This window comes from Vicugna pacos, chromosome 17, assembly GCF_048564905.1.
Source record: "Vicugna pacos chromosome 17, VicPac4, whole genome shotgun sequence".
NCBI lineage: Eukaryota > Metazoa > Chordata > Mammalia > Artiodactyla > Camelidae > Vicugna > Vicugna pacos.
Window position 1 is genome coordinate 18,475,336 of NC_133003.1, and position 26,814 is coordinate 18,502,149.

General features: G+C 48.3%; 1 protein-coding gene and 1 long non-coding RNA gene across 3 annotated transcripts; one reads left to right on the plus strand and one right to left on the minus strand.

The window, feature by feature from the left end:
• Positions 1-145: 145 nt before the first annotated feature.
• Positions 146-19,258, minus strand: LOC140686739 (uncharacterized). 2 transcript variants are annotated; one of them, XR_012060611.1, is made up of 4 exons: positions 19,116-19,258; positions 16,789-16,984; positions 1,163-1,251; positions 146-1,052 (listed from the first exon to the last, which is right to left on the minus strand). It is a non-coding gene; the product is annotated as an uncharacterized lncRNA (long non-coding RNA). The 2 variants fall into 2 exon arrangements; XR_012060610.1 differs by having other exon boundaries at positions 146-1,251.
• On the plus strand, positions 769-9,913 carry CLEC3B (C-type lectin domain family 3 member B). The gene is made up of 3 exons (XM_006200710.4): positions 769-902; positions 4,937-5,035; positions 9,369-9,913. The coding sequence occupies exons 1-3, from the start codon at positions 794-796 to the stop codon at positions 9,767-9,769; spliced, it is 609 nt and encodes a 202-aa protein (XP_006200772.1). The 5' UTR covers positions 769-793; the 3' UTR covers positions 9,770-9,913.
• Positions 19,259-26,814: the final 7,556 nt, after the last annotated feature.

Genomic DNA, 26,814 nt, shown 5'->3' on the forward strand with positions numbered 1-26,814 from the left:
GCCAGGCCCTGGCACCCCACACCAGGCTGCCTTCCTTGGGGACATTATTTCCTCCCTGTTCCATCTCTGACAGCACTCTGGGACACCATGACTTCCCCTTCTCCCACCGTGGCCACCTCTGTTTCAGGACAGGATGGTGAAGAAAGGAGAGGACTCCCTTGTATTTTTAATCAACGATGCATCAAGTACATAGACAGAACCGTGAAAGAATCATAGCAAGCACTCTAAACAATCCAGCAATCAGCCCCAGCTCAGTCTGTAAGGGGACATCGTAGGACCACTGTTCTGCACTCACCCTGCTTGGGGTCAAATACTGGCGCTGTCCCTAACTGCTGGGTAGCTTGGGCTCCTTTAATCTCAATGAACCTCAGTTTCCTCAACTGCAAAATATAGAAAGGACAGCACTTTCCTCACTGCTCGTGTGAGGCCTCCGTGAGGCCAGGGAAATGCATGACCCAGCGCCTGCCCAAGGAAACCGCTCAGCAGATGTGAGCTATGACAGCCAACATGTATTTTTCAGAATCCTAGAAAATGACTCTGCTTCAGAAGGCGGGGTCAGGATGCTGGGTGGGTGTTCCCTGGACAGCGAGGCTCTGTGGCTCCCAGGCCTTCCTCCTTGTGCAGGCTTTTTTTTTTTTTTTTAACATTCCCACAGCCAAGTCTGGGAGGGTTTTCCTGGACAGAGGGCCTTGTGGCTGCTGCCTTAAGACGTGCAGCCTGGGCTACAGCTGCCAGCGCTCTCTGACCCAGGCCCACCACAGGCAGCAGCAGCAGCTCCAGCCGGCGCAGCAGCATGGAGCTTTGGGGGCCCTACTTGCTCCTCTGCCTCTTCTCCCTCCTGACCCAGGTCACTGCCGAGGTATCAACCCCCAAGGTCAAGAAGGCTGCAAATGTCAAGAAAGGTAAGGAGGGGGGCAGGGCCCTCCGCATCTTCCAGGGAGCTGGTTGCCGTCTCCTTTGCTGGTCCTCATGCTCTGCCCTTCCTTTGTTTTCCTTCTCCATGAGTGAAGTACCCCCTGAGGCTTGGGAGAGTTCCCCTGCAGCAGGGGCAGCTGTCAGAAATGGAGGAGTCACTGACTCTCAGAATAGGAAACAACCTTCCAGATCACTTAATCTGACATTCACTCCTCCCCCCAACCCCAACATTGCAAAGAAATCAAACCTTTGGCTGGGCAGTCTGGAGATGGCTGGCTCTCATCAGGGAGTGCTGTCAGGCTCTGCTTTGTCGTCTCCAAATCCCGGGTTTCTCAACTGTAAAAGGGGGATTGTGGCATTTGCTCAAAGGCTTGTCGTGAAGATTTAACGACACAAAACATGTAAAGTGCCTAGCACATAGGACATACTTGACATGCAGGGAAAAAAAAGAACAAATTAATTCTTAGTCCTGTAGTGTATCACAGGTTTGAGGAAATAAAAATGTTCAAACCCAAACTGGGGCAGCAGAGGCAGCTCTGCTCTCCCTCTGTTGCCTCTGGGTTTGGGATGTCCCTAAGTTGCCTTGGCCTCAGCAAGGCCTGCCCCTGGAGCCCTGCCGGCAGTGAGGTCACCCTGGGCTATGTTGAGACAACATTAGTGAAATGCCATGGCAACGAGAACTGGGCTGACACCCCCCACAGGGCTCAGAGGCAAGGGGAGAGAGTTCCAGGGGATGAGAGTGCTGATTTAGGCAGAGAAACAGGTGGCCGAGGCCAAGAGCACAGAGAAGGCAAGAAAGGAAGGGGGCAGGCGCAGCCCTCAGGCTCCTCTCTGAGCCTCTGAAAATGGGCAGCTGCCCGGTGGCCACTGACTGGTGGTGTCCACAGAGGCACATCAGGACCATGGAGACCCACAGAGCTGCAACACAGAACGGGGCAGATCTGGGTGCTGACAGAAAATAATCCCCAAGGCTCAGTTTACAAAGTAAAAATGAAAAGTTCAAAACAGAATGGATACTATGCTGACACTGCTTTTGAAAAAGGCATTTATATGAAAATGTATAGTTACTTATATGTACATGGCATTTTTCTGGGAGGACCCACAGGAGTTAGTAACAGTGATTACCTCTGGGAAGAAAAACTAGGGAGCTGAGGGCAGACTTGCTTGTGAAGGAGACGTTTATGTTTTGAACTGTTCAGGGTTTTTAAAAATTATATGCATATATTACCTTCTACAAAATGTTCACTAAAAAGATAAGACTTAAGAGCATGCATTGTGTCCATGAGCATTAGCTAATATTGCCACCAACAGACATTCTTTGTAAAGGGTACACAGTTTCAAAGGCAAATAATACAATTTTGAATGTGGCAAATAGTTGCTAATTTCTCAAGTCTACCAAAGATTTAATACGTATTTGATCATGTGGCAAGAAGGTCAGACCAGACAATGCCCTGGTCCTCTCCAGTTACTACACTTGAACCCCGGTTCCAAGTGGTCTCCATGGAGATGGCCCCTGGAGGTCCAGGGCTCTGGAGCCCGCAGAACAGCCGACAGAGCAAGAGTGGAATGTCCTGACCAGCCCTGCCTCGCGCTGAAACCCACTTCAGCTTGGTTTTCCTTCCTTCCACCTACTGCCCACCTACACAAAAAATGCTTTTGGTGCCTCCTCCATGTAGGGGCCGATGTATGTGCTGAACACTCTAGCAGATCACAGTCCCTGCTCTTAAGATGTGAATCGATCTGAGAACAGCATGGTTCTCACTCAGGCGTCAGCGTCATCTGGGAAATACATTCAAATCCAGGTGCCTGGGACCCAGCCCCAGAAATGCTGGATCAGGGGGCTGGTGTGGGCCCCAGCATCTGCTTTTCCCACCAGTTTCCAGTGATTCTTGGGAGCAGTCAGGACTAGGAATCACAGGAACAATCTAGTCATAGGGGCCAGTGCACAAAAGTGGGGGAGTGAGTCCAGAGGAAGGACCGTCATGCCCATAGAGACCCTCTCAGTGACTGTCGAGTGGTGGAAAAGTTGGCAGGATGGACAAGCGGAGGAAAGGACAGCATATGCCACGCCCCATGCTGGCCCCCAGGGTGGGGTGAGGAGGCTGGGAGCCCAGGCTGCTTTGGGGAGCATCTGCCGATGGTGTGGGGTGTGGCCTCAGCTGGCTGTGTGGGGTCAGCCAGAGGTAAAGCAGGAAGGGCTCAGGCATCTGGAGCTCCAAGGGCCACATGGCCACACCTGCAGAGGAGCTCAGGTGGGCAGGATGGCCTCATAGGGGGTCACAGACCCCTAGAACAGGGACCTGGGGACCTGGAAGGCATCTGTTTCAATAACACGCATCAGGAATCTGAGGCTCGGAGGTAGAGAGGGGCAGCACAAGGGCTCCGACTCCCAGCCCAGAGCTGTAGAAACACCCCAACTCCCACTCCCTCCTCAGTGGAGCTCTGTTAGCATCTGGCTCCTTGGCCAGTCCCTGGAGGGTCCCTTGTATACCAGGGCACCTCTGTGCAAATCACAAGAGGTCTCCCCTCTGCACTGACAAATGACAGATGGGCATCCTTTCTCTGGTCTGGTCAGACAGCACAGCCAGGGCAAGGCTTAGGGGCTGGACATCAGCCCCCCTCTATCCTCTCAGCCGAGTGCCCTTGTGCAGTACTCAACTTGGCGCCCAGTGCTGGTGCATCACATGACTGGGAACAGAGCAGCTGTGAACCACTGAGGCAGAGACCCAGTGGGAGGCACACATAACCCAGTCAGGCTAGTTTGCCAGCCCCAAATACCCGCTGTTTTGCCTTGCTCGTCTGGGGATAATTTCCTTGTATTTGGTAAGCTACATCATGAATTTCTGTATTTGCCAGTATCTTTCTTGTTCACATGTTTCCTGTGATTCCCCTGCAAAGGCATCTGCGGTGGACAAAGGGGTAACTGACTTCACCCCTCATACCATGGACTTTATGCAGGCACAGCCAGATGAGCCATGGAAGCACTTCCCCCTCTCCACCCAAGCTGAGCTCAGCTTTTCCTGAAGCCTCTGGGATTTCGGAAAGACTGGGGTCCACCAACTCAGCTCTCAACTTACACACACGGAGACAGACGTTTCCCACCTGCCTCTCATGCATGCATAACTGACTCCCAAAAGGGACTCTGTGCTCAGGAAGGCTTGCATTAGGAATCCGTTGCCATCACGGAGGTATGGAGAACAAGCTTGGAGCCATGTGGACTTGGGTTCAGGCCAGCCCTGTTGGCTGCTGGCGCTGCCATCTCAGGCGAGTCGTTTCAGTATGGCCTAGTTTCCGGCCTGTGAATGGGTGGTGGTACAGAAGAGACACATTACCCACGTCACAGGGCTGATTGTGAGCCAAGCAATGGTCACATGCTTTATTTCTCTTAGTCTTTAGTCTACTTCAAAGTCCTCAGAGGTGGGGCTATTATCATCTCATTTTACAGATGGGACAGTAGGTCCAGAGGCTGAGCACCTTTCCCTGGTCACCCACCTCCGTGTGACCTCAGAGCCCACGTACACGCTAACCTGTACTGACACGCTCAGCTCCAGGCTGGGGCACCTACCCTCCTGCCCTATGTCTTATTCCTCCAGCCTGGGAAAGTGAATCTGGGAGGTCACTGGGGATGAGGGGCCCTGGCCCTGCTTCCTGTGCTCTGTTCTCCTCTGGAGCTGGGAGGGAGGTTGGGGGTCACGAAGGCTCTGCCTGCACCTCCTACCCAGCCTCTGCCAATCCCAACTCCATTTGATCCCAGTGACCCTCCTAAACAATGCAGCACAGGTCTCATGTTAGCAAGAGCAAGTGAAGGATGGTCCCCTGGCAGAAGGAAAATCAAAAGCCATCACTCAGTGTACCACCAGCAGAAACAGACAGAGAGGGAGTCCGCCAAGATATCAAGGTCAAGGAGAGTCTCCCCGTCCCCTTGTGGCCGACACCCTGTCCAGTCCCTGCCCTGCCCCTATCCCCACTGCCTCCCTCACGTGTTTGTGATTGTCACCACTTCCTTCTGACTTCATCCTAGATGCTGTGAGCCCAAAAATGATTGAGGAGCTCAAGACCCAGGTGGATAGCCTGGCCCAGGAGGTGGCCTTGCTCAAGGAGCAGCAGGCCCTGCAGACAGGTGAGTGCATGTGGCGGCCTCTCCGTGCAGGGACGCATTGGACAGAAGAGCTCAGGCCAGCAGCCACCAATCCACTGTAGCCTCCAGCCAGCACTAGAGCGCTCACTGGCTCCTGCAGGCCAGCTCTGTAGGCCAGGGCATGGGGTTCAGGGAGCCCACTCCTCAGCCTGCTTCCTCTTGGGAGGATCCGCTGATGTGTGGAAGCAGCAATGTCCCAGAAGGACAAGCAGCTCTCGCATAAGAATCTGTTACCACCCCCTGGAAATGAGCCCTGGCACGCTCTGTGGAGCAGAGGCCACCCTGATGAACCCCCAGGAGACCCTCCACTGAGCCAGCCCCCACGGCCTTACAGGGCATGTAAGCTCCACCCCATCAGCAGCTTTGCTGATGCTGTCACTCTTCATCATTGTCATTATACTGAGGCAGGATTTATCATCCCTATATTAAAGAAGGGAACTGAGGCACAGAGCGGTTCTGTTCCTTGCTCATGCTCACCTGGCTCATTAGCACAGTTAGGATCAGAATGGAAGCAGGCTGCCCGGTGTGTGCTGGGTGTGAGGAAAGGTGGGCTTTGGCCTTCCTGGCCCTGCACTAACCCGCCAAGCAAGGACGGACAAGACACAGCTTTGGAGCCTGGGGACACGGCCAGCTGGCAGCCACCTGCACCAGCACTGCCTGGCCAGCCTGCCTGGGCAACCTGTTCTCTTTCTCTCCACCAAGTTCCTTTCATATTGTCTCCATTTTCCACACATCTCAGACTCACCCACTCTTTCCTGACCCTGAGCCGGAGAACACACAATACAGACTAACAGTAACAGGTAACACTTAGACGTGAGCTTCCTGAGCGCTTGGCAGTGTTCTGAGTGCTTTATGTTCATTAACTCACACAGAAAGTCCATGCAGTGGACCTATTACTCTAACCCCACCTCTATTTTCCAACGAGAAGCTGAGTGTCTTACCAACAGCCGAAATAAGCAGAGTCTTGTCTTGGCTCTGCTATGCTGCCTCTCAGGTTATCATCTGGGAATTGCCTTGGCTCCTTCTTAGGAAATCTACAAACCTTCCTGTGCCCACAGCCACCCTCTCATCTGTTGCTTCTCTGACCACGTGTATCCATCCCTGGGCCTTGGGCTTTCCCCTCCTCCCTCCTCAGAAACCTCTAGGGTCCTTATCATTGGGCAGTTTTCACGCACTCCCTCCCACTCAGATCTTCTCTTTCAGGAGCACACTGGCCATCCTTCTGTCCCTCTAAAGCACCACACTCTGTCCCTCTCACCACAGGGTCTTTGCACATGCTGTTCTGGCCTGAATTGCTCCCCTGGGATCCACCTAATAAATGCCTCTAGCATCACCATCTTGGGTATCTCTAATCCCTCATCTCAATCAGGCTCCTCAGTTATCAACTCTTACAGAATGATGTTCTTTCCTTTATCACATTTACTGAAGTTTGCAGTGATATATTCACTTGTCGATTTATGTCTGCCTCCCCCAGTAGACTATAAGCCCCAGGAACACAGGGGTCCTGTTTGCTTTTGATTGCCCTTGTCTCTAGGGCCTGCCACACACCAACACAGTAAAACGTTTTGAAGGGAGGACAAACACGACTGTAAAACTTGCTTAGTTTAGCAGTAAGGGGCTCTAGAAAGGACGTGTCTACCATGTTTTGGCTTCAAGTAATAGAAAAACCTAACAGTGGCTTAAACAAAGAGTTGAGTCCAGAAGTAGGCAGCTCTAAGTTTTTGTTCAGAAGCTTCACCTCATGGTGCCAAGACAGCTGCCTCAACTCCAGGCATCATGAGTGCATTCAAGGCAAGATGAAGGAGGAAGGGTAGCCCAGCCACATGTGTCCCTTTTATCCAGAAAGTGAAGGTCTTCCATTCCAGTTCTATTGGTCAGAGCTCTACCACATGACCACCTGTAGCTTCAATGCAAGAATGAAGCTTTTCCCACCTCTGTAGTGAGAAGGGGAAAGGAGTTGGGAAGGGGTGTTGGTTGAGTCTACCAACAATGTCTGCCACGGGGGAATGTTTAGAATGAGCAAAGTGCCATTTGGGGCCTCAGTTTCCTCACCTTAAGTGGAAGGATTGGGGGCAGACTTGCAGGGCAAGCTCTAGGGTCTCTCTCTGACTAAGCTTTGTGCTTAAGTTAAGTCTGTGCAACCCAGATACCACTTGCCCCCTGATATGACGTGCTGTGGTGGGGACCTTTCTGTGCAAAGTCCACAGCACACGGAGATCCAAACACCCTCCACATTTGCTGATTCCCAGGAGGCTCATGGGCTCTCATTATCCCCTCCTTTACCACCACAGCACACAAAACAGCTTGTCAATAATCCCACACAAGGCATTCCTGAGCTCTGCTGACCTAGGTGAAGAGTTGAGAGAATCAGGGGTTAGGGGAACAACGCTCCCCTCCCACTGTCTGCACTGTCCCTCCTCCAATCAGCAAATATATGTGACCTCCCCAACCCTGGCACAAGGAGGCAGAGGTGACCCAGCCGGGGTCCTGTTCTCTGGGAGCCTCAGTATATTCATGGAATCAGTGTATTCACTGGAGCCCTCAAAGCACGTGTAGGAAGACAAAGAGGGATTCCAAGCAGAGAGAACAGCAGAAGCAAAGCTATGGAGGGCTAGCATGGGTCACAAATAGGCCAGAGCAACAAAATGTCAGTAACATCTCATGATAAGGCACTGAAAACTAACACTACATTAGAGGGAGTGTTGCGGGGTGGGTTCCCAGGAAGCAGCCCTGAGATAGAGTTTAGCTTGCAGGAGGTTTATCGGGGCACCCTAAGGATGGGTGCCTGGGGAAGGGACGGGGCAGAAGGAAGCAGGAGTGGGTAGAGTTCACTGTCTCAATGAAAGCCTCAGCCAGCTGCAGAGGGAGGACTGCAGAGGGAGCCCTGATGAGGGGAGGACCCTTCAGAGCTGTCCTGAGTTGCGGCAAGAGGGCTCTCACTGGGTGCAGGCTGCTCTCCCCGCAGCACTCCTACTGGCTGGGGTAATCAGTCCTTCATCCTGAGAGGGTCTAGGCAGCGTGGGACAGTGTCCCCGGTAGGAAGGAAAGGCAGCGTGGGAAGGGCAATGAAGTCCGGCTTGTATGAGCTGCAGGATAGCAAAGGATGGGGCCGGCTGACTTCAGACAGTCTGTGAGTATAGACACCTCCACGGTGGACCAGGGTTTAGAGTTCCAGGAGTGTCAGATGCCCACGGGGACATGAAGCTGTGTTAAACAAAAGTAATTGAGTGAGTGGGTGAGTGAGGGGATGGGACAGGGTGCAGATCCACCCCTAACATTTTGGGGGTCAGCAGCAAGAAGACAAATGGAGGCATACATCCATTTAAGTTATAAGCCAAGCTAAAGAACAAACTTTGGGGGAAGAGGGTATAGCTCATGGTAGACCACATGCTTAGCATGCATGAGGTCCTGGATTCAATCCCTGGTATCTCCTCTAAATAAATAAATAAAGGGAATGCTGCTACCACTAAAACAACAACAACAACAAACCATGAAAATGTTCTATGCTCCTAACTTGACCAAATATATACCTTCATTACATTTAGAATTCTTGGACTCCTTAGAGTTCCATGCCTGAGAGAGCTAGTCCCTGGTCTACTGCCTACCACTGCCTGGGCCATCATTTCTGTCCAAGAATCTTGCTGTCTCAACTCCGTCCTCCCAGCCCCTCCCCAAGGAGCACTGATCCCAGAAGATGACCCTGGCAGGTGCTGGGAGCTTGCTGGGGCACCTCTGGCAGGGATTTGGGGTCCTGGGTACCTGGAGTGTGGTCTACATTCTGGGTCACCATGTCCCCTGGCTCTGCAAACTTCTTTCTTAGGGAGGGTGTGGCTGGGGCAACCTGGGAAGCTCACTCTGAGATGGAGTTAATTTATCCCCTGATAAATGGAGGGAGGGGCAGGAAATACACTGGGTAGCACAGGCTCAATGCCAGCCTCTGCCACCCTGTGGCACCTTGATGCTGAAAAGCCCCTTCAGAATTATCCTGCCTGGGGCAGAGATGACCTGCCCTTTACACTCCTGCATCCCCCAGGCACTGGATGTGGCACCAGGGAAGGATGTGACCTCAGGGAGAGGCCCTCTGCAGCTGAGGGGGCTGACCTCACTCCCACCAGAAGGAACCACCTCTTGAACGGGGATCTGAGCTGTGCATCAGTGTCCACCACAGCGCGGCCCTCTGGCGTGGGTCTGGGGCCGGACCGGGGCACATAAGATGGACAGGGATGGGAAAGAGGAAGGTGCGCCTGCTCTAGCCGTTGGCTCTTGCCTCAGGAACGGGAGACATTTGGGTGACTGCCATTTCTCCCCTTCCCAGTTTGCCTGAAGGGCACCAAGGTGCACATGAAGTGCTTTCTGGCCTTCGTCCTGGCAAAGACCTTCCACGAGGCGAGCGAGGACTGCATCTCGCGCGGGGGCACCCTGGGCACCCCGAAGACAGGCTCCGAGAATGACGCCCTGTACGAGTACCTACGCCAGAGCGTGGGCAGCGAGGCCGAGGTCTGGCTGGGCTTCAATGACATGGCAGCCGAAGGCTCCTGGGTGGACATGACCGGCGGCCACATCACCTACAAGAACTGGGAGACGGAGATCACCGCGCAGCCTGACGGCGGCAAGGTCGAGAACTGCGCCGCCCTGGCCGGTGCTGCCAACGGCAAGTGGTTCGACAAGCGCTGCCGCGACAAGCTGCCCTACGTCTGCCAGTTCGCCATCGTGTAGCTGGCCGGGTGGGGCGGGGCCGGGGCGAGGGGCGAGCGGGATCGTGAGCGGGGAAGCGGGGTGTGGGGCCATTATGCTCCGCATCCCGGCCCCGCACGCTGGGAGCCTCCTTTTGCAAATAAAGTGCGTGCAGCTTGGCAGAGAGTCGCTGCGGTCTGTGCCGGTCCGTGAGGCAGGGAGAGCCCGGGAGCCCAGGGCACGTGGAAGGAAGCGAGGAGGGAGGTAGTGAAAAAGGGTGAGCTGGCTCACTGAGGAGGAGGAGGAAAAGAAAAGGGGGGACGAGGGAACCCCAGACTGCTGCTGCCTTAAAACAGAACTTTATATTTCATACCCACTTACAGAAAAGTTGCAAGAATTCCTGTATACCTTTTCTCCAGATTCTCCAAACATTAATATTTTCCCATATTTCCTTATCCTTTTCTTTTTTCTTTAACTGTTTGACAATAATTGCAAACGTGATGCCTCTTTACCCCTAAATACTTCAGTGTGTTTCCTGAAAACAAGGACATTTTCTCCCATAAGCACAGCACTATTATCAAGGTCAGGAAATGAACACTGATAACATATTGTTATCTAAGTTACAGCCCCTATTCAAAATTCCAGGCTTCTTATTGTAGACTCCATTTCCATGTGTTGGAATCCAGCAGCCCCTCTGCAACTCCAGGGGAGGAGAGACACCCCCACCCCGACCCCCTCCTGTTGCGGATTCATTTCTGGGGTGCACTGATGTGTTGAGTCTTGTTGGGGAAGTTGGGGTGGGGTGAGAGCACAGGCTGCTCACAGGGGATGTTTGCAACCCCGTTCTTGCCCAACAAGGGGGCTAGTCCAGGAGCCAAATATAACAGCTGCCAACATTTCCTGACTGGTGTGTCCCCCTCCTTTCCCAATCCTCACAGAAAGCTCCACACTAGCAGTAACCACTACCACTTACTGAGCCCACATCATCGCCGGAACTTTAGGTATGTCGTCTTATTTAATCTTACCCACCCAGGGCAAGATGTGTTATTATCCAAATTTCGTAGAAAAGGAAGTCGAGGCGCAGGGAAGTTAAGTGACTTCCCTTGGTCACACAGGTAGTAGGCAGCAGAGCCAGGATTACAAGGGCCTTGGCCTTTCCACCACCACATGATGCTTGTGTCATGTTACTGGAACTTTCCTGAGATAAGCATCATCGAAGTGGCCTGGTGACCTCCAGAGGCTACTGGCCAGCTCCTGGAGTGACCTGGCCCATCTAATCATGAAGGCCTAGCTCTAGTGACACCCTCTAGGGGAGGTCTTCCCTATCTCATCCGCCACAGCAGCATCCACTGTCTGGACTTCTGTGGCACCTTTTCTCCCTGGTTGTCTTCTTGTGTGTCTTGCCTTCAGTAATACACTGATGATAGTTTGATTTGATCAAGGGGAGTGGAGGTAGTGTGTACCTTGTGCCAGTCTGCTCAGCGTTGTCACAGAAAAGCATCTCGTGTAATTCAACAGTTAAAGGAAGAGTTAATGAGATCCATTACAGATGCAGAAACTGAGGCTCAGAATGGTGATGCGATTTTTTTTCAGGATGGCCCAGCAAGTGAGAAGTAAAACTGAGACACAAATCTAGGTCTGACAACTCTGAGACTTGGGCTCATTTTATCCCACTCAACTATCTGGCAGGAGGTAGGTAGGTGGCTATGGGTTTTTCAAAGTTCCTGCATTGGGTGGCTGCCGGCAAGAGGGCACCATGCCTCTGTGTGGGAGCGTGGGTCCTGCCTGGTGGAGAGGTGCGGCTGAGGCACTCCTGGGGCCCACAGTGAGCATTGCCTGCTTCCAGCAGCAGGGAGCAGTATGAGCAAGAGAATCATTACCCATCTTTAATAATCCACCAAAGCTCTTACATTTGAAACAGAGACTTGTGGACTTTAAGCTGGGGTACACTTATCCTAGGATCTTGTCTTTATTTTAAATCTTGGTGTGTTTTTTTTTTATCATGGATTTTTTGGCGTTAATTTTTATTTTTAAAAACATCATGTTCAAATATTTACCATAATTACTGAGTTTGGGGGGCACTTCCTTAAATTTTGTACCCCAGTTGAATGCCTCACTCATCTCACTAGTTCTGGCCCTGGCTATAAAATTTGTAGAATTTTCCAAGGCGTATGTATTGATGGCAGCACCCTCCTTCACAATCATCCATTTCTCTTTACCATGTGTTGCCCTGGTGTGTAAAAAAGTTTGAAGATGCCCAACAAAGAGACAATTTGAGATATTGGTGTAGGTGTTGAGGAAGCAAAAGACTGAGTAAAAACTCCCTTTGCAAGTTTAGTGCTTTCCAGTTCTCAGCCTTCAACAGCCTTGGAGAAGAGCCTAATCAAGCTGTCAGCTCATAGACCATGCAAAATAGATTCTCGTGATGGAGCGCTTTTGACCTGTATCTTAGAAGAAGTCCAACGGTTAAGTGACATCACTCTTCTTAGTCCTACCAACCTATTTATCCCAACAAGGTTTCTCAACATTTACAAATCTAAAAGTGAAAGGTCGGAGTGATGCTGATGCCAAGCCCTGCTTCGTTATAGGATACATGAACCAATGAAAGACCCATCCATCCAATTAAGAGATGCCTGTTTCATCATATGAGGGGGTGATTTCTAGAAGGGTCTTTCTCTGTCAGCTTGCTGGTTCTCGCCAATGTGCTAGATCCATGCGCTCAGGCCCCTACTGAGCCTCGACCTCTCCTTTTTGTCCCATCACTGCTGCTGCTCCTGTTCCTAATCCTCCTTTTGCATTTGGCCATTCCTAAAGCCTTCCTCAGCCTAGCCCGTCCCAGCCAAGGGGAGGCAGAGTCAAGGAGAGGAAGTACAGAGGGAGACCCCCTGTGTGGAGAAGGAGGTGCCCTGGGAGACCTGGGGCTGGTAACGGTGGCACTTGCTGTGGGATCCTGGAGAAGGCTTGTGGGGCATCATGGCCCCCAGTTTCTTCAGCTGCAAAGTGAGTTTAGCCCAGATGATCTCTTCAGGCTCCTGAGTCCAGGATTCAGCCCACCTGTCCTCAGGAATGTCTTTGGTAGAACTCCCTCCGGAAAAGAAAGCTTTTGGTGGTTGTTTCCTCTGCCCAAGCAAGGCTCACCCAATGTACTGGATACCTCACTTTCCGCAGTGACCATAGGCACTGTTCTCTTTCTCTCTTGAATCCCAAATGGGTATGATTCAGATGCCTGGTGCACACCGCCTCCTAGGAGTCCTTAGGCACCTAAGCCAACATGTTTCAAAAGGGAACTCAGTCCTCTTCCCTTCCTGAGTTCACCATCTCGACAGGAGGTCCCCGCCTTCCCAGTCACTCAAGCCCCAGACCTGTGAGGCATCACAGGTGCCTCAGCGTCTGTCACACTTGAGATTCAAGTCAGCAGGACTCCTGTATTTTATTTCCTGAGGAAGTCTCAAATCTGGCCCCACCTCTCTGGTTCCATTGCTACTGGACACAAGTCTCCTGCCTCACCCTTACAAATAATATTCTTCCTGGCTCCCCATCTCCCCCAACGTCTCCCATCCTCCCTAAACCAGAGCCACTACTGCACAACCACTAGTTGCCGGGCAGAGGAGGCTGGTTCAAGCCTTGGTCAGAGTTGGCCCATGAAATGTGAACTCCCCTTCCCCACACAGACACATATTTGCTTCAACTGAAAATATTAACCCACTCATGTGTCCCTGATGCCTTAAATCCCCAGGCTCATTGTTCTTTTGATTCTGGCTTTGTTGAGAGCCAGTGGAGATACTAATAAAAACAAAGAAAATGAGTAATGTGTGTATTCCTGGTGTTGCTGGGCAACTTCCCAGAAGCCCCTTATAATGTCCTGACAACAACTCAGAAATTACCTAATTTAATATTCATAATGACCTAGGAGAGATGTATTATTAAGCCTATTTTATAGTTGAGGAAAATGTAGTAGAGAGAGGATAATTTTTCTAAGAAAATCCTTGGATGGGCTGGATTTCCAGCACAGGTCTGTTGAGTTCCAAAGCCCATGTACCATCTATCATGTACACTGAGTCCTTCCTGAATCTCAAAGAAAGTTTTTAGGTATTTTGTGACATGATTGTGAAAGGTTTGTAAAAAAGAGCTGACGGTGATGTGCACTGGTGTGTATTTGTGATTGCTGGTAGGGAATCCAGTAAAAACACATTTTCCACCCAGATCTTCCAGGGCTGTTTCTGAAGCCTAACATTAGATTGTACTTCATTGCTTTTCATGGGTGACTCATCTATGAGCATGGTTTATGAGTCTCTCTTTCAAGCTAAAAACACAACCTATGAAACAGCTAACCATCTTCTCCTCTAGAGTGCACTGCTGTTTCATCAGTGTGAGAACACAGCCAGGGGAGAAACATCTCAACATCAATGCATTCTTCAGACAAAAACCAGAGGCACAGGGAGGTTAAGTGTCCAGCCAAGGTCACACAGCTTGCTAGAGATGAGCCCAAGAGTCTCCCTTTCTTAGTAGGAAGAAGCTTTGTGCAAACCATTTCTCCAAACTGTGAACTTGGTGAGTGCCTACCATATGCCAAGTGCTCTGCCAGGAACTGGGCCATGAGGCCTGGATCTGAGGGACTTGTCATTTTAAGGAGCTCAAAGACAAAGGGATGGGACTGTTTTGCCCCCTAAGAGTAGCTCTCCTGTTCTGCATGGTTGTGAAAATAATTGGGCAGTATTGGTAGGAAAATGTTTTTCAGATGAAGACATATAAGCCAAATAGCTAGATCAGTGACAAACTGGGAAACTTGTGTTTCCTCCAGTTAATCACCAAGTTTCACCAGGAAACCTTTAAACCAGGCTGAAGTTACTCGGTGGTAGTAAAACAGGGTCAGGAAGAAACCCTGGATTTGGATTGCAGCTCTGCCCCTTTCTAGTCCTGTGGCCATGGGAGAGTGACAATCTGTGAGCTGTACTGAGCTCTCAGCCGCACCGGGAGAACACAGCATCAGGGCCAAGCTCACAGACACGGACGGAGACCAATTTCTTAGCCTCTCGCGTTCACCAACCATGGGTGCCTTACCTGTGGTAACTGCAGTCTATTCACATCCCCCCTAAATTATTCTCTCTCTCCAAGGCCCTGGGAGAAGGCAGCGGAGAGAGGCCTGGAATCCATATCTGGTAAGCTTTCACCCTCCTGCTTCCACAAACCAATCCGACTTTCTGGAGCAGTACCAGCTCCAGCTGTAACAGCGCCAAATATCTGTAGTCACTGCCAAATGTCCCCGGGCGGGGAGTGGGGGGGACACAAACCACCCTCAGTTAAGCAGCTGAGCAGCAGTGAGGGAGAGGGCACACATGAAGCACTCACAGAAAGGAGCCGTACAAAAAATAGTAGTTGAGGCCGACCTTGTGTGTTTGATGTTCAAAATCCAATTTCATCAATTAACAGGACTTATAAAGAAACCGTATTTCCCAAGGCAAAACTGAGGACTTATAACTTAATACAGGCTTAAAAAAAAAAAACCCAGAACTTATGAATTTATTTGCTAGCAGTCTAGAGTTTAAATCACATTTGTGTAAGTTTTTTCCCTCTTCTCTTTCCCCTTTTATCCTTCCCAGGCATTTCCCTTAACAAATCTCTTGCATGTCTAATCCTGTCTTGGCCTCTGCTTCCAGGAGGACTTGACCGGTTCAATGACTCAAACACAAAAAAGATATTGGTAACTGAAGAAATGTGTGGTCACGGAGGCTGCTGCTCAGATGGCTGTAACAGAACCTGCCACCAGAAGCAGTGCTAGCTGCCAGCCTCAGCTGCCACCCTGGGGACAGAGATCAGTCTTTCCCTAGTTGCCTCTCGGCCATGACTGAGCAGGGCAGGGGCACCAGTGCTGAACCATTCCTGCCTGAGACGACTCCTCTAAGGGGAAAGTGTAGCCTGGGGACTCCCCGGCGACCTGGCCACCAGCAGTGTGCTGTGGTCTGAGGTTCTTCCTACCCAGTCCTTCTTTCCCCAGCTCTTTACACAGTCTCCCTGCCGACTCCTGCTCCACTGGACCCTTGATCCTTCACAGGTGTTTCCCCCAGCAAATCTCTCTCACTTCTAATCCCATTTTGCTATCTGCTTCTCAGAGGATGCAACATGTAATGGGATTCCCTTCACTAAAAAAATAAAATCATATAAAACAATATAATATGTGGCCAAACTATATCCAAGGTAATTAAATAGTTGTATTACTTAAAATCGGAGATGTTCCAGTAAATGGGGATGTATGATCATGCTACCTATGTTTCCTAAGACAGCGGATTATATTTCTAAGGGAGGATTATCTGTACTAAAAATGGCCACTTCTTATTGCCTCCCCACCCCTCTACCTGACTTACTCCAATAATTCATAGGACACCTGCACACCAATGTTATCCTAATTCCTTCCCTGACTCCCGAACATGGCTTTAGAATCTCATTCTGTCCAGGTAGAGGAATGGAACCCTGGATCTACTCAGGTGACAGAGATATGAAACCTCTAAGCTAAGATGCTGTTTTATCCCCAACCCCAAACAAATCCCCCTCCTTATTCTCATCCATCTCTCCTCCTCTTCCCCTTCAAACGTGAGAATCCTTATCCCACCATGAAGATATGAGACTAGGATATAGAGAAGGCTGGAACTTGAGGATCAAGACTTTGCCTTTTGTACTGACAAAGAGAAAAGTAGTCCCTGGAATCAGGCTCCGACTAGTCAGGCAGTTAGAGCTAGGTTGCAATGTTCTCCTGCTGAACAGAGCCGGTGTCACAGATCACCAACCTCAGACGAGGCTGACAAAACAAGACCACTCTGTAATCATGTCTGAGCACAGACAAAAACAAAGCCACTGTGCAAACCACAATCATCACCCAGCACCTCCGCCCCCAGCTAACACACAGTAATGGCTGTCTCTTCACCAACCACGGCTTTAGCTCTGCTGCCTTTGTCTCACCTTCTATATAAAAATAGAAACTCCTGATCATAGAATCAATCCTGCTTCCTGACAGCATCCAATCCAGAGCAAACCCGTTTCCTTGAAACTTCCCCCACATCACTTACCACAAGTCTAAGTTGTATTTTAAGTCCCTTGTGCTGCGATGTCCATGACTCCTCGTCTTCACCTGCACACAGTCTCCCTCACTGCAATAAATCAGTAGAACCAACTTTGCTCCTGGTGGTCTTTGGCTTCAGGGCATAGACAGATGGTGCACAGGAGGTCAGGTCCTGAGTTTGTCTCCAAGGTGCTGGATCCATTCTATGAAAGAAAAAGAGAAGAAATGAAAGGCAAGATAATGATTGATGAAAAAAAGGTTTCAGTACATAGAGCTGAGATGTAGATGAATCTCCTGACTAGGGTTCCAATTCTAACTCAAGCTGCTCTGTGACCTTGAATAAGTCATGCAAACGTGGAAATACACTGAACCTTTGCAGAGCTGCAAAGTTAAGTTTGAAACACGTCTAGGATGAGAGCGAGCCATGCACAATGGCGGGCATGCAAAAACACTTGCAGGTTGAGGAAAGACTGAAGGATCAGAGAATGTGAGATGGACTGAAAGTGAAAATCCAATCATTTCAGGGGGAGAAAAGAGCTAAGAACTTCAGGTTGAAACAAAGCTGGAAATAGGAACATAGGAGATAAAGAAAAGGGGAAATCAAGTTCACCCCAACTGGGAATTCCCTGCCCGAGAAGCACACCTCAGGTTACAGCATTCTCCCCAAGGGAAAAGAGATTTGGGGAAGCACTGAGAACGGCACCAGAGAAATGGTGGGGGGATTGGCAAGATCAGACAGATGAGTGCTGAGGGAGGCGTCAGGATGGACAGGGGAAGGACATCTACTCCAGGAATGGGGTCCAAAGTCCACCTCTGAGCGTAGGCTGAAGTGGGACCCCCAGATAGGTCAGTGTTCCGCCTTGCCTTCCTCTGTGTGTCAGAAGGAAGCTGCCAAGGGAAAGACTCCAGAGCAGATGCTTGGTCCCGGTCTCAGAGCAGCCTTTATGAAACTCTTCCCAAGACTCCACCTTGGGTTGTCTGAGCAACCACCAATTTAGAAATGCACAGAACCCTTGTCAGAATGGCCATCATCAAAAAGAACAAGATAACAAATGTTGAGGAGGATGTGGAGAAAAGAGAACCTGTTGGTGATAATGTAAATTGGTGCAGCCAATGGAAAACAATACAGAGGTTTCTCAAAAAACTAAAAATAGAACAACCATATGACTCTGCACTCCTATATATATACCTGGAAAAAATGAACACACTAATTTGAAAGATACACGCACTCCAATGTTCACAACAGCGCTATTTAGAATTGCCAAGATATGGAAGCAACGTAAGTGTCCATCAGCATATGAATGGACAAGGAAGATGTGGTATAAACATACAATGGAATACTACTCAGCCATAAAAAATAAAATTTTGCCATTTGCAGCACATGGATGGACCTGGAGGGCATTATGCTAAGAGAAATAAGTCAAACAAAGATAAATACTGTATGGTATCTCTTACATGTGGAGTCTAAAAAATACAACAAAAAAGAAGCAGGCTCAGATACAGAGAAAAAACTAGTAGTTACCAGTAGGGAGACAGAAGGGGGAGGGGCAATATAGGGGTAGGAGACAAAGGTATAAACTATTAGGTATAAAATAAGCAACAGGAATCTATTGTACAACATGGGGAATATAGCCAACGTTTTATAATAACTGTAAAGGGAGTACAACCTTTAAAAATCATGAATCACTATGTTATACACCTGTAACTTATATAATATTGTGTATCAATTATAGTTAAAATAAAAAATAAATGAATAAAAAGAACTTTAAAGGTTAAAAGTAAAAGGTTGCACAGGTTTTCAGGAACAAAAACAGACGAATAATGACCGTCACCTGCCAGAGGCCAAAGTTAACAGCTCAACCCTTAACTCAAGGGTGGGAGTAGCCGTTACTAGTTAGGAAAACTCATCCTTCTCAGGAGAGACCAGACTAAAAGCTCTGTGAGCTCGAAGAGAAGAAATGCAAACGTGGGTGGAAGGTTTTCTGAACTTTCTATCTGGGCTACCTCTTCTGCGGCGGGGCGGAGGCGGGGGGTGCTGCCCGCGGGGATGGACTAGTGCCGCTGGCCGGCCGGCTGGCCTTTGTCACCACTCCCATCACACTGCTCACATTTTTAGCTGCGCGCCTTCTCTGGGGGAAGACCAGGGCCCCAGGTGGGGAACCGCAAGCTCCAAAGGAAAAAGGGGCCCCAACCGAGACAGAGCAACCTCTCCTGCCCTCAGTGGTGAAAATGCTACCGAGAAACGACCTTGACAAGCCCTCGGCAAAGTCTCACGGACAAACTGCTCCTTCTCCACCTGCCCATGTCCTCGCCCTGCAGTTTCCTCTCTCACACCTGGTGTTCGCGGACTTCTGCGTCCTGACCAGGGCCCAGGGGTCCTCGCCTCCTCCCGCGAGGCCTATGTGGAAGGTTCCTTGTGGGCCGGGCAAGGCGAAGTTCTTAGCGTCCTCGGTGCCCTTCCGCCCTGACCAGCGTGCGCTTCCTGTTTCTGGGCTGCCTGCGGGCAGGGCGGGCCTGGAGCGAAGCGGCCCGCGCTCCTCAGCGCTCCCCGCCGCGATGGCGCCAACCGGCCCCCGGGCCCCGGACAGCAGCCCCGCCCCCGCCCCGCCCCTCTCGGGGCCTCGCCCTTCTCTGCGCCTCCTGCTCCCGCGCCTCTCCCTCTCTCGCCCGCGAGGCTTTCTGGCCCTCTGGAGCCCTCAAGCCTAGGCACCTTTTGCCCCAATTGTCCTCCCTTGGTAGATTAAAAGAGATTTTCTTTTTTGGTAATTTTTGAAAATTGAAGTATAGTTGCTGTACAATATTATAGATGTACAGTATAGTGATTCACAACTTTTAGAGGTTTTATTCCACTTAGAGTTATTATAAAATTTTGGCTGTATCCCCTGTGTTGTACAATATATCCTTGTAGCTTATTTTATACCTAATATCTCCCTCAGGTCCTTGCCTCACAGCCCCAGGATGACAGCTTTGCTTTTCAAACTAGAAAGATCTGGGAGGGTTAGGAGCTGAGGTAACCTAGAAACGTTGGGTGGGCATTTTTTGTTGTTGCTGTCGTTCGAGGGGCAGGCCTTCAAGACGCCTGGGAGAGAGATACCCCCTGAACGCCAGCAGTCCTTTATTTAATGATCCGCTTGTGACAGGAGCCCCTTCATGGGAATTTGCTGGAAGAATTTGACCAACTGAGAAGACAAAGCTCACTGATTCTCTTTCACTTTCCTCATGTCATCCCTTACTTATCATCTTAGGACGGCTGTTCAGAGAGGGGTCTAGGACCATGTTTGTTGCAGAAGCTCATTCCTAACATAGCCATGATCTTCAGAACTCTCTTCCTGATCGTCTGGGTCCTTAAAGAACTTGGGAAAGGAGATCTGGAAAATGACACTTCAGAAACTTGAGATGGGACTAAAGAATCATAGAAGGGCCCGCCCTTCCCCATCCCAAACTCTGGGTCTGATGAGTTGGATGAAGGATGCCCCAGGGTGCCACCCTCCCCATTTGATCCTATGTGGTTCCTTTTAGTCCTTGGTGGCCTGAATATGGGTCTCCTGTCCCCTTCTGTCAAGAAAATATTAGGTTGCTCTTCCTAAAGAAACAGCAGTTCTCTGTGCAGAAGTTTGGAATCAAAGTTAAATCTTGAGGTGACCTTTTGCTCACCCGTGCAGGATCTATAAACTTCTGGCTGCTCTAGCCCTCAGCATTCCCGAGGGCTGTGACAGAGTGCATGGTTTTCTTTTTCAGTATCCAGAATGGAAGTTACTAATTAAAGAATATTGCTGAGAAATCATCACCATATGTTTTAATAAGTTTATATTAATGTAGCTTGTTTGTGAAATACTTGCAACGTGCTCTGTTGCCTTGGGAGCAGGGCTAGAGACAAAAGGTCAGAATTGGGAAAAATAGAATAAAAATTGGCAAAGAACTCTGATCACATTTTCTGACTACCTCTCCAGCCAAGCCCCACGTTCATTCCTCTTCCAGTTTAGAAGTGTCTTAACAACTCAAGAAAGGATCTAATGGAATTGAGGCATCCTACACCTCGATTGGTGCCATGCTTGTTGAATGAATGAGCGAATGCTGCCTCCTAAGCTTCATAGTCTCCTCCTCTCCCCCACCCTGTGTCTGACCCCTCACAGCACTTCACGTGGCAACTTCTCCACCAGCATTCAGCCTTAGGACACTGTCTTGAACATAGTAGGTGTTCAATAAGAGTAAATTGAAATAACTGAATTGAATTGGATACACCACAGACTAAATACCACACAGTTGAGTGCTACCCACACTGAAATTCTTCTTGCAGATCAAAGCAGATGTGGTGCCATGTTCAATTATTGTTCAACCCTTGGTGAGGATCTGAAGACAAATAGAAACATCTTGATCTATTTGTACAAGAAGTCTGTGCTTGCAGCTTCTGTAGCATCTTAAAAATTGATGTCCCTGGCCTGGAGAAAATAAATTAGATTGATTTTTTTTTTTAACACCAAAGATAAAGGCTTTAGTTTCTCAAAAGGGCTTGTTACCCATGTTATTTAAAGAAAATATAATTGAAAAAACAACGTCATTCTGAATATATTGGACTGATTTGACACTACATACTTTTTAAAAAGGTATAAGTCCTTTTTGTCCTCATTATTGGAAGTACCTGTGTTGCCAGTGTTCATCAGAGACTGTTATTTGCAGAAATATCACTGGGTTGCTTTGCAAGAGGAAGTGAGGAAGATTTAGCCCCTGACTGGAAAAAAAATCACCTCTGAAGAACACATTTCCAGTTATCCTTCCTTTAACTGGGCCTCAGTTTCCTCATCTGTAAAATGAATTGGTTGGTTGCTAGACAATCTTTAACATTTCTTCTGATTTTACACAGTTCTTTGCCTTTGCCAGCTGAAATGAAGGGCAGTTGATCAGCTAATAACAAATTATGAATCTATCTTAGTTTTTTGTTCTCAAAGGGAACAAATGTAATGTAAGGAAAGGCCTCTGCCTCCACTGGGTCTCCCAAAGTTTTTGTAAGTATTTGCATTTCAAATAGAAACTCTGAAAATTGCAGGAGAATGAAATCTGGCCTCCAAATGAGGCATTGCTTAGAACGAGTCACAGAATATCTTAAAAATACAGGAAATCTTGAATAATCTTTTCTAAAATCAATTTTATTGAGGTGTAATTTACGTGCAACAAAACGCATCCATTTTAAGTGTGCAGTTGATCAGTTTTGACAAATGTTTACCCCCATAGAATCTGCCACCTCCATCATGATATAGAACTTTTCCATCACTCCACAAAGTTCCATCATGTCCTTTGATATTCAGTCCTCATCAGATTGGATCTTCAGTATTGATACATCTTCCCTGCCTTTAGGGGGCCTACAAACTAGTGCTGGAGGGTGGGCAATTCTTCAGCTAGTACAAGCCCCAGTTTAACTAACTTAGCCTATTACTGGATAAGAAGATGAGACTCTGTTTAAACCTTTGCTCCACATGGGGGCTTCTGAATTCCCTCAATGTCCCCCGCCTTTCCATGGGCCTTTCCGTGAGTTTTTGATAGTCTCCCCTGTTTCTAGCATTTTCCTTGGAACAGACCATTCTCCCCCAACAGGACGAGGAAGTTCCTGCCAAGTCTTCTGCAACTGAACACCAGTGGAGTCTTCCCTGTTCTATGTTTTCCTGGCAACAGTGCAGAGAGCCAACCCCCAGCTCAGAGTGGCTGACAGTGGGGAGCAGAATTTCTGGGTGCTTCAGAGGCATTTTGTTCTCCTTCTCTTGAAGGTGGTAGCTTATTTTAGAAAGACAGCCCACAAGAATTATTTATTTTTCTGAAGACTCATGATATATAATAAATGTATACTCAGTGGGAAATAAGAATACGATGGCAATGTTAGATACAAAACTGGTTAATATCCTACAGGGCAATAAAACCATAATCTTTAAGGTTAACTTCTCTGTGGGATAGAGTTCGTTTGCATCTCTACCTGACAAAAATCATTTGCAACTTACAATTTTCTACAAATGAATATATGCTCTCACAGAATTTAGGTCCCATTCAATAGTAAGTCAACCAAAAGTTTCATTTCCCTAGAGTATTATATAACCCTTAGGTGAGCTTGTTAGACAATTCCCTGTGAGATTCAGAAAGGAAATTCAGTCCATCATTTTGCCTAACTTTCCAACTGTGGATACTCCGCAAAATAATAGCTAAACCTGATTAGACTGAAGGGACAAAAGCCTCTTTCGTGGCCATTTCTCTCTGTCTTCAGATTTATCCTGCCCAGTGACCTGGGGAGGGCTAGTTGGCCATGTCTGAGTACAATCTGATAAATGAGTTGTTTTTTTGCAGCTCCCTTTTTGATATCTTTCTGGAGTGGAAAGGACCATTGCTCAGGAATGTTTGGCTTTCCTGGAAATGGGCTTGCAGAGGAAGAAGACTGATTCATTCTCCTTTGGCAACTTTCAGTTGAGCTTTTTGGCCCACTAGTGACTGTAGAAAGACAGCTAAGCGAAAGAAAGGAAAGAGGCCCAATCCTGAGTCACAGAATCCCTAACACCAAATGCCTGCTCTAAAGCTCGGGAGAGCCTGTGCCCTCGGGAGCACAAAATACTGAGCAGAAGACCAGCAGCCACTAGAAAGTTTTTATAAATATACCTTGGAGGGACTTATGAAGTCCTGGGGGCGCTCAGGCTGGGAAGCAGGAAGGCAGGAAGTCTGCCACTTACTAGCAGTGTGGCCTTAGGCAAAATCACACATTCTTTAAATATCATCATTTAAATTAAAAAAAAAAAAAGAAAGAAAGAAGAGGAAGACAATTAGTCCTGCTTACGAACCTCACAGGGGTGAGGACTGATTTTAATTTAGAATCTATTGAGTTGTTAAGTGCCAGGCACAGGGTTTCAAGTGGGAAGAAACCGAAATACTGTTTGTAAACGTGTTTTGCAAATCAAAAGAGAAAGTATAATCAGTTGATAATCTTTGAGATCAAAGATCCGTGAAAATTAGCCTGCAGGCTGACCTCCCAGGTGGCCGCTGCGACCAGCGGTGGGGGTGGGTGAGGGGTTGGCAGCCTTGGGAGGAGGTTGGAGGGCAGGTTCCCACTCTACCGCCAGGTGGAAGGTGGGAAGGAGACCTAACCCAGGACTATAAAAGGATCCTGCCTGTGCTCAGCCTGCAAACAGCTCAGACGACACTGTGGGTGGCAGGCAGCCAAGCAATTAGTGTCTCCTGAAAAGAGAGGGACCTACAATGGACTTGGCTCCTGCTGATAGCCTGATACCCAGTGAACCAGCCCAGGGTCCAAAGTGCACACTGAATCCAAGTCTGAGGCATAATGGCTTTTTCACTCACTCCCACAGGGCTGTGGATTCGGATTTTGGCTAAAAAATTTTTTTTCTCTTTAAATGACATAGCATCACAAAATTATTTTTCTCTTAACTCCAGGGAATAGTCCGCCCCCCGCCTCCCCCAACCCTTGTCCCTGTCTTAATATCTGAGCAGATGCTAGTCCCTCCAACCTGGATCCTGAAGAAGTCAGATGATTGGATAAAGAAGTTGCGGTATATATATTTTACACACACACACACACACACACACACACACACACACACACACACACCACGGAATATTAATCAGCCATAAAAAAGAATGAAATAATGCCATTTGCAGCGACATGGTTAGACCTACAGATTATCGTATTAAGTGAAGTTAAGTCAGACAAAGACAATTATCATATGATGTCACTTTTATGTAGAATCTAAAAAAATGACACAAATGAACTTATTTACAAAGCAGAAACAGACTCACAGACATAGAAAACAAACTTATGGTTACCAAAGGGGAAGGAGTGGGAGGGATAAATTAGGAGTTTGGGATTTGCAGAAACAAACTCCTATATAAAAAACAGAAAAAAAAAAAAACCCAGAGTCCTACTGTATAGCACAGGGAACTATATTCAGTATCTTGTAATTACCTATAATGAAAAAGAATATGACAGAGAATATTTATATATGTGTGTGTGTAACTGAATCACTATGCTGTACACCAGAAACTAACACAACACTGTAGAGCAACTATACTTCAATTAAAAAAAAAGAAAACTGAATTCAGTCTGAATGTGCTGGGCAATGTGGGGAACCCCACAGAGGCTGAAGTCACCTCACCAGCTGGTGCCCGGGACGCCTCTCTTCAGAGCTGAGGTGGGAAGGAGGCAGCACCTCCTCTCCCAGGGCTGGTGGTCAGGCCCCCGGAAGACTTCTTGGCCTGGGAGTATCAACATTGAGGAATGGTGTCCCCGAGGTGTTGTAGAAGTGGCTTCCAGGGTGTTTGAGCAACTGTCACAATTTCCAGCCTTTTCCAGCCTCTCAGGGAATAACCTGGGATCTCTGACCAGAGCGGGGTTGAAATCCAGGCAAACTGGTCCCACCACTGGGGGGTAGGGAGGGGAGAAGCGAGGCTTAAAGTCTCTGAAAAGCTCACTAGAAGCCAGCAAGGCTGAAACACTTTTCTGAGGCATTTAACCACCGCAGAATCCTGAGTTTTAAGAAGTTTTCTTGTTTTAATTTTCTTTCATTTTAAAATAAGATACCTTCGCATGGTTCAAATTCAAAAGCTACAAAGGTGTATACAGGGTAAAGTTGCCCAGTCACACAGTTTCCTTCCATGAAGGCAAATGCTGTCTGTCTACAGTTTCTGTTAAACAAGATTTTTTCCCCACATTTCTTTTTAAAACTTTTCTAATGCTTAGAGGCTATTTAGAGGCACTGACTTTACATTGGAGAAGAAGTGATGAATTTCTGACCATCTTGCAAGGAGAGGTCTTGTATATACAGCCTCCTGTCACTGAGGAAAGGTGTCCTTTGAGGGTGGGGATGGAGCAGGGAGGTAAGACTAGATAGTTGCTATGGTAACTTCAAGTCACAGTGCTGGGATGTTGCACCCCTCACATGTCTCCATGGGGTTCCACTTCTGATCTGAGCACCTGGTCAGGCATGCCCAAATACCCAGGGCTGCCTCAGACATGGGCAGCCAAATATCTTATCACACTGCCGTAGTGCTAGAAAATGAAACCCCACAGTTCCCTGTTCTTTGGCTGTTGAGCTCACATGGCTCACACTGTGATGCGTCTCCCAGGAACATCTCTTTCTAGGGCTGCACTAATGCTGCAGGATCATATGCCGGCTTGCTGGAGCTGACAGCTAAATGAGTCTGGAGATGACGGGAAGTACAGCATCTTCGAATTGGACACAGCTAGAGAACTGTAAACTCACAGGAAAAGATAACCATCTTGCTGAAGATGAGACCAAGCCAAAATAAGCAGACAGCCTACTGGCAATATTTTTTTCTATTCAATGCGGATTTAAGGAAGAGTAGCTACTAAATCCAGACATTGTCATATACATCGTCTCTTCCCACCTTCACAATCCCCTTGTTAGGTAGGTATTAGGATTCACATTTTACAGTTGAGGAAACTGGCTCAGAGAAGTTAGGTCGCCTGTCTGGGGCACACGACTGGTGTTCACAGCTGCTTCTCAGCAATTCCGAGGTCTTCTGCACTCTGGGGACAAATGTTACTACTCTTGCTGCACTTACGTAAATTAATTTAGCCAGATTTAATGAGATTGTATTTATTTTGCAAACAAAATAGACTTCTCTGATAGAAATGGGGATAACTGTAGAGAGAAATTCTATGTTTCAATTTAAAAAAACTATAGGATAACCTGAAACATTGTAAATCCACTATATGTCAATTGGAAAAAACTATAACTATAGTGTATTCTTGTGGGTTGTCGAATTCCAGACATGCTCACCGTCTCAAGGCTTTTTTACCTCTTTGTAAATTGGCTCCTGACATTTGTCCATTGTAGTAATTAACGTTCCCATTTTTTCCTTTCATCTTCTCAACTTAATGCCACTGGGAACTAAAAGCTGTCTGCCCAGATCTTTATTGAGACTATCTGAAAACAGGAGAAGGAGCAGCAGAAGGAGAAGAAACCCTGCAGTGAAGCTGGACACCTGCATACTCTGCACAGAGAACTATTTGTAACTGTGACAC